The following is a 14,259-nucleotide window of genomic DNA, read 5'->3' on the forward strand; positions in this document are numbered from 1 at the left end:
CCTCACTCTTGTCTCTCCTCCTCTTATTCTGAGAAAACTGTTTTTAAAACTGCATGGAGAGAATGAACATACTCTTATCATTTGCTCATAACATGCCTGGCACTGTATTTTCCCCATTTCACTTTACTCCCCCACCTCCTTCACTCCTCCAAAACATTTTGTAACATCTTCTCACTCAAAAGCTTTCTTTGTAAGATGTAAAACACCAAACACCGCAAGCTTAGTCAACGAGTGGAACTCATAAAAATGACTATGTAAAGCTGTCAAACACTTACTTGGGAACTACTTTATTAAAAATAGGATTACACTGAAGCAAAGTCTGAAGTCCTTTTTAGAAATAAAAGACATTTTCAGCATTCAGATATAGCCATCCACTTTATATAAACACACGTTTTTCAGTAAGGCATTTGAGATGCTTCCTCTGCTAAAAAAAAAAAAAAAAAGGGAGGAGAAGGGTACATTTACAAAAACAAACCAAATCTGTTACCACCGTACTTAGAGTTTACCAAGATGGCACCACACTTTTAAAACTACAAATATTTTATTTTATGCTATAGTTTAGCTACTTTCATGGCATTCTGTGAAAATTTCAGTGCATTCGGAAGGCATGAAAGCTAGGTCTATATTATAATTTCCAACAGCATCTTGTACAGATGTTGACATGGTTGTACCTTCGCATCAGTATTTTTAGTTTGTCACACTATGGAGCATTTGATTATAGGTATCACCAAAAACCACATTCTCAAACTACTATTTGTAGAAGGATAATTTTGAAGGATAGTTTTCAAAGGTGACATTTTAAACTAGACCAAGCAGGCAGAACAGTAACAAACATGTACAATTCCACATACTAGGGGATTATGCAAATTGTGTCTTCTTTGGAGTCTCTAAAAAAATAATACTAAAGCGCTTTTCAAATGTGTCCTCACTGATTAAAAGGACAGGTATTAAAAGTGATCAGTTGTGCACAACATCATTATGTTGCTTAAAGAGGCATTTCAACAGAAAGATAAATATTATCAGCACTTAATTTTAGCTTCACAATTAAGCACGTACCATTTTAAGGATTTTCAGACAAAAATCCCAACTGTACAGAATTTATCTATTCATTAGAACATACAAAGTTAAAGAAAGAAGTGCTTATTACTCAAATACCATCAGCTTTTAGTGTAAGTTTACTAGTGTTGGTACCAAACTCAAATTTTTATTGTGCTCTGGGGTTTTCAAAAATTTTATACAAGAAAAAATTTAACACAAACATGGGCTATAACCTATAATGTCAAATGTTAGCCCAATTAAGAACTGGAAGTTCTCACACAGTGGGGTACCTGACCAACCAAAATATATCATGCAGAAATTAAGGCACTCTTATTCAAAACAAGTTACAGAAAACCTTAATTTAAACCCAAAATAACTATCTTATAGTTTTTGCTAGGTAGCGCCTGGCTTTTAAAACTTCAAATTAATAAGTGACAAAAACAGAGGTTAATTTAAAGCTGAAAAGTTGACTTTTCTTCAATAATTTAGGTTTAGTTTCTGCTATGGAATACCAAACTCCACTTGAAAGTCAATTTCACGTTCCAGTCTTGTAAACTTGACATTAGGAGGACTGCTAGTATTCTCTAGATCTCCAATGAGGGGAAAATAAAATATTTCCTTAAAACAGTACATATGTGCTTATTTCTTGTGATACAAAATTTCGCTAGATCAAAAGATGTATAAAAAGATTTAAGGATTATTAAGAACAATTATTTAAAGGTTAATTGTTACAATTCCCCCAGAAGATCGCTTTCAATGTTTGAGAGCTTTCAAATAAAAGGCAAAATTCAGTACCCCCTTCGAAAATACCCAACAATAGGTTTTTCCTTGGCAATTGCTTTGATAGCGGTAAACAGCACTAAAATTTTGCATGTGAAAAGAGCATGGTACTGATACACTAATATTGTATGAGCTACAGATCTTTTTACTCCATACAGAAAATAACAAAGAGAAAGCCTTCATACTCAAACCTCAAGTTTGTCAGATTCTTCATGTTCTGTGCCTAAATGTGTAAGACCTACATCTGTAGTGCCTGATGGATGCCGTATTTGAAGTAAGACCCCAGTCCCCAAAGCCAAACAGGTTGCAGCAGTACTGTCCACACTGTCTGTAAACAAAAAACCTGAATGCAAGCCCCAATTTAGAATTATGCACATAGAGTTTTCCCCAATGAGCGGCCTGTTGGTGTCGTCTAGACCGCAGCCACTGCTGACATGAGAGAAACAGCAAATTCAAAGTGGCAGCACAGATGTCCTGAATATCTGCTTGGCACCAGAGAATACAGACTGCTGTTTCTTGTTAGAGAAGTCTGCTCTCATTTATATTCTGAGATAAAACATCTGCATCCAGATGCTGCACACCCCCTTCATGTTAAGAAATTATATATTCAAGGATTCATTTGGCCTCCAAGCCTGAGCTTTCAGAGATGGTACCTGCTTGTTTATAGTGAGCCCTGATAGTCAAGAATATATGGATCCAGGAATCCAGACAAATTCAGTCCAATCTACACCTATGAATTACTTGCAAGAAAGAATCCTCCAAGGTTAAAAGAAGTGTCATTTAGTCATTTCCAAAGTATTTGTTATTATTTAAGCTCAGGTCTAACGTTTCTTTACACAGAAGATGATAATGCCCTCTCATTTATTAATCCTTTTGGTATTACATTATGTCCTTCACTCATTTGGTAAATTAAATGTTTACATACTGCTTTTACCAAAATAACAATTACTATTTGCTAAAGCATTAACAGATGTTTTGGACCATTCTCCCATAATTAATATTTGACAAACTGACAGTAATAGCTTATATATAGAGGGGTTAAATCCAGCAAGTTTTAATACCAAATTGCAGACTATGCTGTCAGTTCATTTGTGGAATGCAACAGCTGACAAGAAAAATCTTCTCTTTCCAGAAGTGTAAATGGATCATTCCCACTGATTATGAAAGCCTATGCAGTTGGTGTTCTTCTGGAAAGAAAGTAATAAAACAAGCTGGAAATAAAATAAAGCTGGATTTTTAAAGTGCAGTATTTCTTTGTTTAATTTTTTTTAATGTCATATCATTTCTTCAAAGCTATTATATTGAATGGACATGGAGCTAAAGTTAGACCAAACCTTCCCTCCATAGATGGTTTTGCAGCATTTTCAGGATACAAAAAGGTAAAACTTTGCATTAGACTTGCAAAAATTAAGAACAGCTCCATTTTTGCCAACTGCTCTCCCATGCACACACGTTTACCTAAAGAACAGTTAGAAGAGACATATTACTGTTTTTATACTGTTGATCCCTTTATTAACACATGCAATTCCTATGCCAGCATAGCCCAAACACAGAAAGGCTCAAGTTACTATTAAGTGATGAATTCTGAAGCTTTGGTCTCCTTCATTGGAGTCTAAGCCTCGCTCAGCTTCATATTAACAGCATTTACATCCATAGCAAATGTATTATAAAAGGACAATTCATTTCTCATTTCTGTCAGGTAACCGGAGCTTTTAGGAACCCAACCCAATTTGCAAGCCACCAACTGTAATAATAAAACAAGTTTTGGAGTTGGTCCTATGCCCAACTTTCACATCTCAGGCCTCCAAGACCCTACACTTGAAACACTACTACACCCCCCAACCAGCTGCTGACTGCATGTGGATATCTTACCCATTCCAAAAGGAATGAATGCCTCTTTCTTAATTAGTTGGCCATTTTCATCCAGAAATCTTGATGGTTGAAATTCATCTGGTTTCTCCCAAATGTTAGGATCTCTGTGTACTGACCACAAGTTGGGCACGATCACACTGCCTTTAGGAATAGTATATCCCTGCAGCACTTTAAACAAAAGCACAGAGACAGAGGATCTGACAAGTTGCTAGAAGTAAACATGGGAGATTTATTAAAAAGATGACTAGAAGATGTCACAGAAATTATATGGATCCCTAGCTGCGGGCTGCAAACATAGCAGGAGCTTAAGGCAAAGGTGATCTCTGCTAGCCTGCCTGGGTCAGAATGACGCAGGCCAGAGCAGCTGGAAAGACATCAGGTTGTCCCAACAGCTCCCTGCAGGGAGAAGGCAGCAACAATCGTTAGAAATGCACTCTGCTGCATGGAAGTCCGGTGACTCACTTTCCCCCTGTTTCTGTGCTGTCATAGAGCCCCACCACAGTGAAAGTGGAGGCAAGGAAAAGGTATGGATTTTGAATGCTTTATCAAAAAATAGTTTTGAAGTGACTAGTCTCATTTCAGCTTGCTGCACCTCACTGTCCTGAGAGCCAAATCACTTAAAAAAGCAGATCAATTCAGTACTGTTTGAAAGCCAAGTATTGCTACCTCCCACTCACTTTAGCCAGTGTTCAGCTATGTTTACAAAAAATATAGTCCAACAAAATTACTTGGAAAAGGATATTTATTATTGGGTTTTTTTTTCATAGAAGCAGAGCTCAATGGCATAAGCCTTCTAATCTTTAACAAACCAGCTGCTCTGAATTGATGTTTCCAGACTTGTGTGTCAGATGGCCAAAACCAACTCTGCTGTTTCAGGTACAAAGGTGGAGTCCCAGCTGCCAACCACCACTAAGCACATCAGCCAACACAAGCTGACCCCCAGAAAAGAAATTGCTCTAAATTAGAAAAGTTCTGGATGTTGGGTCAGGCATGCTGCTTAAGTAGAGGAGTATCTCAAAGCCACCTACTCTCTCTATAAATGGCATTTTACATACTTGGGTTACATGTCTAGTACATAAACGAGGTCTTTGTAAATTATCACTAGATGTCGCACCAGATCCTCATCCACAAAAGAAACGCTGTATTAACAAGTCTCTACTAATGCTTACCAGCAGTTTCTGAGGCCATTCGAGGAATAGAAAGTGGAACAACTGCAGTCATCCTCTGCACTTCCATAATGGTTGCCTCTGTGAAGGGCATTTGAGCCTTGTGGGTAAGAGAGGGAACCTTGTCACGTCCTAGAACTGCTTCAATTTCTGCATGAACCTTCTCTATTCAAAGGGAGTGAGAAAAATAAAAAAATTAAAAAAAACAACATGCACACTGTGAGAAGACATCATCTCAATTTCACTTGCCTATGCTTCATTGTTTACAGAGATTTGTCAAAAGTACTACAAGCCATGTGATCCCGAGCTGAAGTAACTATGCCAACATAAACCTTAAGAATGGACTCAGTTAAGAACAAAACAACGAAGTGCAATCTTGACAACTGTCAAGGGTAAAGCTACTGAGATGACAGACATTGCTAGCACTTCTGTATTGGAAAAGTACATGCAAAGTTCTGTTCCACTTGCAAATGTATTCATAATCCTTAAGAGTTTAATGATACAGCAATTCCGTGAAAACATCAAGCTTCTGGCCTGCCTCACAAAAATGAATAAAAAGAGACTGCATGCAGTGCATCCTTGAGCTGGCCTCTGTCCCTGGGGAGATCCAGTTCTCAGAACTGGGAAAGGTGGTGAAGAGATGGGAGAGCTTTTCATACAGCTGCTTTAGATACTCCATTCTGGAGCAGGAATTCTGGTGCTGTTGCTGCAAGTGTTGAAGCCATTCAACTCGTTCTTCCTGTTTCCTACTTTCTACTCACAGAACCTAAACTCAGCCATTTTCCAATTCCCCCAAAAGGCAGCAGCAGATGCTCCTTCCCCCACATAGCCCTTCTACAAAGGCAAACCAGGCGTTAATGAGCTTATCTCCCCTCTCCTGAATGAGCAATGCAAAGTGTCAAAATATTTGTTTGCCCCTTTCATCTCACTAAAGGCTCAACAACAAGTAATTCTCCTCATAGAAGTTTCAAAGATGCAAGATTTGCTTTACCCGTGTACAGGATGATGTGCCTTTTCTTCCAGGTACCTGGCTGGAACCTGGCTACACAGCAAAAGACAATCTTGAAAGAGAAGGCCTCAAAATTAACCTTTAATCAAGTCTGTTTTCATTTTTTACCCGAGATCGTAAATATTTTGTGGTTGTCCTGCTTGCTTTTTCCAATATTCAGAATCCAAGTTGCTGATGGAGTTTTTGCTCTTTTCCATCCTTAGCACTGATTCAAGATTAAATAAAAGCTCAACAGAACGAAGTTACTGTTTTCAGAGAAACACTCAGAAAAACTGCACGAACTGTGTTCAACGGACAGTTGCTGCCACCTACTGGGTTTGCTAGGAAACCAAATTCTCATGTGAGGAATACAGAGTAAAAAAAATCCCTCAACAGCAAGAGATTTGTTAATGGTATGGCTCTCGAGTACTTGCTTTGTGGGGTTTTGCTACTTTTTTTAATGACACATTATAGTGCTGTATTCAGGTATGCACCTCCACAGTAATTTAAACGAGTAAATTTTTCAATATTAAATAAATAAATAAAGGAGACTGTCTCATGCCGAATGCCACACCAGCATTTTGCCCTGAACATTTCTCCAGAGCTTTTAAAGATATATGGAACTCTACAGAAAGCAAACTGCTGCTCACATGACCAAGTGCAAAATGCAGACTATAATAGTTCTCCGCTCACAGCATGCTATGTGAACTGCTACACTACATTTCATATGTTTAAAAATCTCAGAGATCTTCAGAAGTCAAGGACCAAAACCAAAATCAGGGAACAGACCAAACCAAATACTCCCCACTGCCTTCCTATATGCCTGCACACACATACGTGCACACCCACCCCTCTCTTTTAACATGTCAAAAGCAAAACTGGCCTCCGCAGACAAATACATTCTTTCTCATTTTTTCCCGATGGCTCTTCATTTGCCCTTGCATGTCTGCAACATTTGCTACTTCTAAAAGTTTTGCAATACACAATTGAGGTATTTTGTTTAGGGGGTAAGAGAAACACATTACCAGGAAAAAAAGAAAAAGCCCCATACATGACCCCCAGGCAATCAGGATACATAAAGAATGGGATACTAGAAGAGAATCACAGTACATAGCTAAGTGAAACACTCCAGACTACCGAGCTTATGTATACTGTTTAATGACAGCCACAGCATAAGGAAAGGGGAAATCAGAGAGGCAATAGAACTGCTAGAGATCAGCAGAAGAGAAAAAACTGACTAGCACATGTATGTGCAGTACCAGGCAGTAGGAAAAGGGGTTGAAAAAAAGACAAACACAAAACTTTTCTAGATCTCATTTGTGTAATTTAGAACACATCTAATTCATGTAACTGCATATCAAGTCAAGCAGTGATAACAGACAGCCTTCTAAAAATGGAAGAATAAGCCTATGCAATGAGATTTTATTTTACATTTGTCCCTGGCGGACTCTCTCTCCCATATACTGAACTGATGCCCTATTTTGCAATCCTTGATCAACAATTTGGTTGACTTTGTACAATGAACTATGATCCTGACCTATTTAAAGAGATTATTTCAGACAGATAGGTGCTGTAAACAAGTATCTATTTGCTTATTTCCAAAGCAGCTGCAGCACATGAAAAACTAAACATCTCAAATACTTGATAAAAGTATTCCAGGTTTATATTGTTCTTAGATAACTTGAGGTTTACCCTTCTTCACTCCAGGTTGGCAAGAAGTGTGAGCAAAGCAGTGGTCTCTTGGGGAAATATTTCGCTACTATAAATTGAGGTGGTATTAACTAAGTAGAATCTGTCCATCCTGACAAGGTTTCCAGTCCGCAGATACTCAACAATCTTTTTAGTGGAAATTAGTTACTATGTAGGACTTTAGGAGAAGCTAAATAATAATAAATCAATTGCTTTATTTTTCTTAAATTCAACTATCTAAATTTGCTAAATACTACTAAAGAAAACACTGGCTTTGCAACCACATGTACTGTAACGACTCAGTGTAGAAAAATATTTAACCAAAATTAAATTTTAAGTCTTTGGTGATGGAAATTTATCCTAAGTAGTCCTGAAATACAACTTTAGCAAGTACTATTTTAATACTGTAACTTCTCCAACACCACTGGGGGGTTTTATATCTACAAAAATCTACAAGTCATTTTCTGGAACTCTTGTCACAAACAGTAACCAGATCATAGCACCATTAAATAATGTGGGTTGCGAGGAAGCGCTGGAGGTCATCTGATCTAAACCCTCACTCAAAGCAAAATCATCTTCCAAGTTAAATTTAACTCTGAAAGGAAATCAGACCACTCAGGGTCATAAACCACTGAGTTTTGAATACTTCCAAAGTTGGAGATTCTGTTAAGCCTCAGGGCAATCTGTTTCACTCCTTGTTATCTTCAATGGGGCAGCTGTTTTTCCTAGTACCTGATCAGAATTTTCTTGTTATAATAGACTGTCCCTGCTGCCTCTCTTCCCTCTTCTGCACACCTCAAAGTAAAAGTGTGCAGAGGAGGGAAGAGAGGCAGCAGATGCCTTCATTTTCTTAGTGTCTTCTGATCAGTAGTTGTAGACAGCATAAGGTCTCCCCTCAGCCACCTTTTCCTAACACTGAGCATGCCTGGTTCCTTCTGCCTCTCCTTTTGGGGCCATGTGCTCCACATATCTTTTTCATCAGCAGCCCACCCAGCTGCCATGACCATTCAAGACTGATGGGGAGAGGCCTTGCAATGACATTGACCCGCTTATGTAAGTCCCATTTGCTTAAACTGGCTCTAACTTGATCGTCCTCTACAGTGGGTAATGTTTCACTTCCCCAGACTCTTGCTGCTAGGCTCAAGAACCTCCTTACTCTGGAATACATAAAAGCAGACCTTACCACTATGTATCTCACGTATCTTAAATCGCAACTATAGGTCTGGAATGCCGTAACTGCCACAGCTCTTGAAACATGCTAAGGTTTCCTGGAATTGCTTGAGAAAGATTAAGGCATTCCAAAGCAGAAGAAATGCATAGACTAAAGTTAATAGATAGTTAATATACACTCTAACCTAGAGATCATCAGATCAGAGCAGGACAGAAGATGTCTGATTACATATCATTACACATACACATGTACTATTTGCATTCCAAATGACTTCTCTACTGTTGCTGTTTGTTTCTGTTTCTGAACACCCATCTAGAGTTTTACAGTCTAGAATAAAACTACTAGAATAAAACTAGTCTTACCAGTCTTACCTTGTACTTCTGGGTAGAGAGACATGTAGAGCAGGCACCAAAGTAATGTGTTGGAAGTAGTGTCTGTGCCTGCGATGAAGAGGTCACCAATGATAAAAAATAAGTAGTCTTCATTAAAACTGCTCTCCTTGTTGTTCTTTTCTTCTTCTGCATGGATGAAATACATATCAATGAAGTCCCTGGGATTTGCTGCATCCAGTGTATCCCTGTGCTGTGCGATTATTTTTTTTAGAAAAGCGGTAATATCTAATTCTGTTTTCCTAAGTTCCCAGAAAGGCCCAAAGGGAAGGTAATACAGCCAAGGGCAGATATTGACCAGGATCATATAGCTGTTCACACTTAGCTCTAGTGCACGCGCCATGTTCTTCAGCATCGTCTTGAACTCAACATCTTCGTAGTTAAAACGCCTGCCAAAGGCCATGGAACAGATAACATTGGATACAGCGTTGCGAATGATCGGAAAGGGATTAAATGAATCCTTTCCATGCTTCAGCATTTCCTCCTTTATAAACTTCAGCTCCTCAATGATTTTGGGCTCCAAGCTGTGTCTTCCCACTCCAAAATGACGCAGTGTTGAGAGAGAGAATTTCCTCTGTTGCTTCCAGACAGGGCCGTAAGGTGCAAAAATAACACCTGGAAGAGAAAGGGAGAGTGAAACCAAAATGCTCTATTTTCAAGAAGAAAACAGTTAGGCCTGCATCCCAAGAGCCAGAACAGAGGGAAATGATACATGGCAAATCTGTCCCAAGCACTGGACTAGGAGCTAAATGAAGAACACAAAGTTCTTTAATAGCTTTCAGAAATTCCATCCCTCCTTTTCCTGATCAGTGAAATGAATATAATTGTTACATCAATAGTTTAATTAGTCTTTGCAAGACACTCACAGATGAGGAAAAGGTGCCGTAGATGCTTTACTACAAATAATAACAATTTTGTAAGAACTGTTACTCTGGGACATATGCCAGCAATATCCTTTTCTTATTAATGTCGTGAGATGTTAATTCCTTCAGCAAGGCAGAATAGAAAGTATTAAAAATAAACCGGTTTGCATTTCTTTTCCCTTTCACTTTATACAAACTTGGCAATACTGTTTGCATGTGTAGATATTTCTACTACAAGCAGGATTTTTCTTTAACTTATAATCAAAATACAGGATACACAAGCTGCAAACAAACTGGGAAGGTGAAGATGGGTTCAGAGCCACTTGGCAAAAACCTACTTGATTTGCATCTCAACAGTTTTGATGCCTCTAGGCAAGCATTCTGCATGATTATGTCATTGTGAAACACCATTTAAATTAAATCCCTGAGCTTCAAGTATAAATATTGCTCACTTAAACATCTCTTTTGTTGAATTAACAACCCACACCAAAGATACCTCAGTTTAACAAAATATACAACTGGCTATTTCTAATGTACTCCATGGTTAACCCAAGAAAGTTTAGTCATCAAAACACAGTCTAGTTCTGCTTTAGTTCTTCTAGTAAAATTATACCACATCTGTTTTTTTTGGTTTTTTTTTCTGGAAATAAAAAGTTACTTTATAAAAGCATCATCACTTCTATCAACTGCAAATCATGTTAAATTTAAAAGAAAGAGACATGGCCATAAGAAATTAGCAATAGAAAGACACACCATGTCTCAATACTTAACATTACCTACACTTCTATTACAACTAATGTTCATAGCCCCTAATGCAAAAAGGAGAATAAACAAATAAGAAATCTATAGCTACAAACAGAAATCTGTAGATGTGTAAATGAGATAACTGTACTCAAAGGGTCTGCAATCCCAAAGGTATAAACAGTTATGTGTAACAAAGCTGGTAATCTTTCTAGTCAGATTTTCTGATTATATTATCTACTCATAGTGGTAACAACAGACTGAAGAATACAAACACATGACCTAGTTTCAAAGCCCTAAACAAAATAAGCTGAGAATCAGATGAACTTCATCTTCTCTGCATGAAGACAATCCTTAGAGAATATATTCAAATGTCTACTCTCTGGAACTTTGAAAACAGAATCAAGAACTTTTCAGATTCCCTTTCGCGAATAATGTTTCCTAGTAGCACTAGTGTCCACGCAGGGTAGGTGAAAAAACAGGCTTATTTGGGGCTGAATTTGGCCAAGAACCAACTTGAGTTTTCAGAGTTTGTGGCTGGGGTGGAGAAGAAATGTGAATTTCTTGGAGCAAAACAATATTATCACTGTTTCTATCCCACAACTAGTATCTCCAAAATAGACTATACATCCACAATCTCTTCCCCTTTCTGTCATTAGGAAAAGTACTTTTAGGATCCAAACACCTTCATAAAAGAGAACAGACCTGTTGTCTTGAATGTAAAGGAGACACTCCTAGCCACACAGGAAGACTAACACCAACAACAAACCTCCCCGCACTCACTGTCTCCAGCAGTCGTGCACAGGGCACAGCCTGCACAGCATGATGTCTTCTGAAGTCCCCAAATCCCAAACTACTGCAGAATACTAATAACTGATTTGCAAACTGGGAAAGAATAACATAGGAGACAGATTAAGCAGAAAGAAGAGCATAAAGTCAGGATAACAGATAAGAGAAGAAAGAAGACTGACAGCTGGATCACTGCCAGGCAATAATAATGGAATAGTATTTCACTCAAAGAAAATCTCTGCATGACCTGAAAGTCAATGTACTCAACACAGACAACTGTATTGTAAAAAAAAAACCAACCCCAAAACAAACAACACCAAAACCCCAACAAAACCACACAACAAAACAATAAAAAACCACAACAAAACAAAAAATCCAGACGAAAACACAGTAATAAACTCTGAAGTAACAAGAACCCAGAATAACATATATGCAGAATATTAATTACACAGTTACATATATGCAGAAGCCTTCAATCAAGAACTGACCTCTACCTTCTCCCTCAAGTTGTCACTGCAGTTCCCATCCAGACAAGAAGGCCTCCCTTGGCTATGCAGTTGTTGAAATGCAGTATTTGCAATCTCTGATAATTCTATTTGCTCTCCCCTGGGCACCATATTTTATTTGCATCTTACACACAACAGTCACACACACATCTGAGATAAGCCCTTCTTTGTTCCACCCAGTAGATCATCTCAGGGTAAAACAAAACTACAACAGAAAATGTAGCTTGGAAGAAAATAGCCACATAAGTTTACACAACAAGGTAGTTTCTTTACAGAATGAAGATGTAGGAATCCCAAATGGATGCTTACTGACTCAAAGTGTGCCAGCACTGTAGTTACCCAAGTCGTGAGCGGTAGATCTGAAGTTCAGTCATCCTGCTTCTATCATTTCCTTCCCTGGTGAGTACAAAACACAACTGTCACTGCCCTGATTTACAGCAGTCTCACCCACGAACTCCTGAAACAAAGCACCGGAGGCTCCCAGCCCAAACTTAAGAGGCTTCCAGTTTGAGTGTTGTAATTCATCCACCTCCTCCACGAACCACACAAAAAGAAACGCTTGTTAGCATAGAGCTCTTATGGACAATATGCGAAAACTGAAGTTAGAGCTTTTTTTTTTTTTTAAATGATATAGGTACAACATAAAAGAAAACACAATGCTTTTGGAAAACATGAATAGCTCACCTCTTACCCAGCAGTTCTGCAGCAAGTGTCTTCCTTATAGCACAGATGCAGCGTTACAGAGACTCGGTCATCTTGTATATACCACCACTAAAGCCACGCCAGTCTGCTGAGAATGGCTGTGACTTCCAGTGGCTTTTGGAGAACCACCTTGCACGCGGGCCAGGCAGGCCCACACTTCCCATGTTCACAGACTTTTCCCTTTGTATATTTTATATATACTACCCCTACGATTCACTCTACAATACTCTCACATATGCAGCAATTCAACTTGTTGCGCCAGCTAACGTAAGTGATACATAACAGCTCGGTACGTTTTGTGGGCAACTGGGCAACCCTCACATAACGGGCATCGAGCCTGAGTGCAGCTATGGCAACCTTACAGATAAAATTAAATGTAAAGCAACATAACGTCCCTGCCACAGCGCAGCTCAACGCAGGCAGGCATGGTCCCTGCACTTGGCTGCAGCACCCTCCGGACAACCGGCGCCTCACACTTTCAGCTCCCCTGGAGCATCCACACATGGAAGCTGCTAACTGCCCTGGCTACTCTTGTGTCTCCATAATCAAATCAAAAAAAAAAACCCAAAAACAAACAAACCAAAACACAGAGAAAAGAAACATACAGAATTAACAGCATTCAGGAAAAAAGAAATCCACCAGGAGCCTCAACATGCAGTTTTACAGCATGCTAAAACTGATCTAATGTCTAACTGCTCTTCCCCTTTCCTCCCCCAGTCCTTGCTAAATGCACTGTACCTAAAAATATTCATGCACTATAACTATATGCCAGTATGTCTCAGTCCGGTATCATTAAACCAGTGTCATTAAACCGATATATATATATATTTTTTTTTAATCCTTTAAAATAATTATAGCAATGGTACCCGATTGCTTTTTAATAAACACGGTCTAGGTTTCTCACGTTCCTCTTATCTTTACAGAAGTAATTCTAGTGCAGTAAAAAACTGAAGATAAAAAGCTTCGGGCACTTAACTAATAGATTTCCTTAGCGCCGCCAAAAAAAAAAAAAAAAAAAAAAAGTTAGCACACTAGCAAGCCTCCTTGGCTTCCCCTCCTAAACTGAAAAAGGAAATGTAGTTTTCCACAAATATTGAGATCGATAATGGACCTTAAGATGCAACATGAAGAAATTCTAACTGCGATATTGCCATCATGTGTTTAAACTCCCCATAATCTTTTTTTGTCAAAGCTAGTAGACTCTCCTTTGACCCATTCAAAAAACCGAAATACGCTCAGAAAGTTTTGACAAACAGAATACCACACCTGCAAACACCCCAGCAACAGCAGCTCGCCAGCAGCACCCCAGCAATAGCAGGCAGCGCGGCGACGGGGCTCCGCAGAACCCCGCTCTTGGCCATCGGGAGAACTAGCGGAGCGCACAATTCCGCACCGCTGCCCAAGTATTCAAAATTTCTTCTCCTGACACAGCTAAAATCGGAAAGCGCTTCCGTGACAGACCAAGCTGTTCCTTACATCGCAGCACTCAGGCCGCTCGCTCTGGGGTACGCAGCGGTGAAGGGCTCAGGCGTCCCGGCCGCCGGCCGCCGCGCACACCTCGGCGC

The 14,259-nt window shown here is 39.1% G+C and overlaps 1 protein-coding gene across 1 annotated transcript in view; it reads right to left on the reverse strand.

The window, feature by feature from the left end:
• Positions 1-3,097: 3,097 nt before the first annotated feature.
• The window catches only part of LOC113479675 (cytochrome P450 2U1), a 15,948-nt gene continuing 4,786 nt past the window's right edge, over positions 3,098-14,259 (reverse strand). Inside the window, exons 2-6 of the mRNA XM_026847928.1 lie at positions 12,677-12,709; positions 9,076-9,708; positions 4,860-5,021; positions 3,691-3,858; positions 3,098-3,276 (exon numbers count right to left, since the gene is read on the reverse strand). Of these exons, the coding sequence (XP_026703729.1) occupies positions 3,098-3,276; positions 3,691-3,858; positions 4,860-5,021; positions 9,076-9,708; positions 12,677-12,709 (1,175 nt within the window). The remainder of the gene's footprint in view (positions 3,277-3,690; positions 3,859-4,859; positions 5,022-9,075; positions 9,709-12,676; positions 12,710-14,259) is intronic.

Source organism: Athene cunicularia, assembly GCF_003259725.1.
Source record: "Athene cunicularia isolate RWA chromosome 4 unlocalized genomic scaffold, athCun1 chr4_part2, whole genome shotgun sequence".
NCBI classification, from domain to species: Eukaryota; Metazoa; Chordata; class Aves; order Strigiformes; family Strigidae; genus Athene; species Athene cunicularia.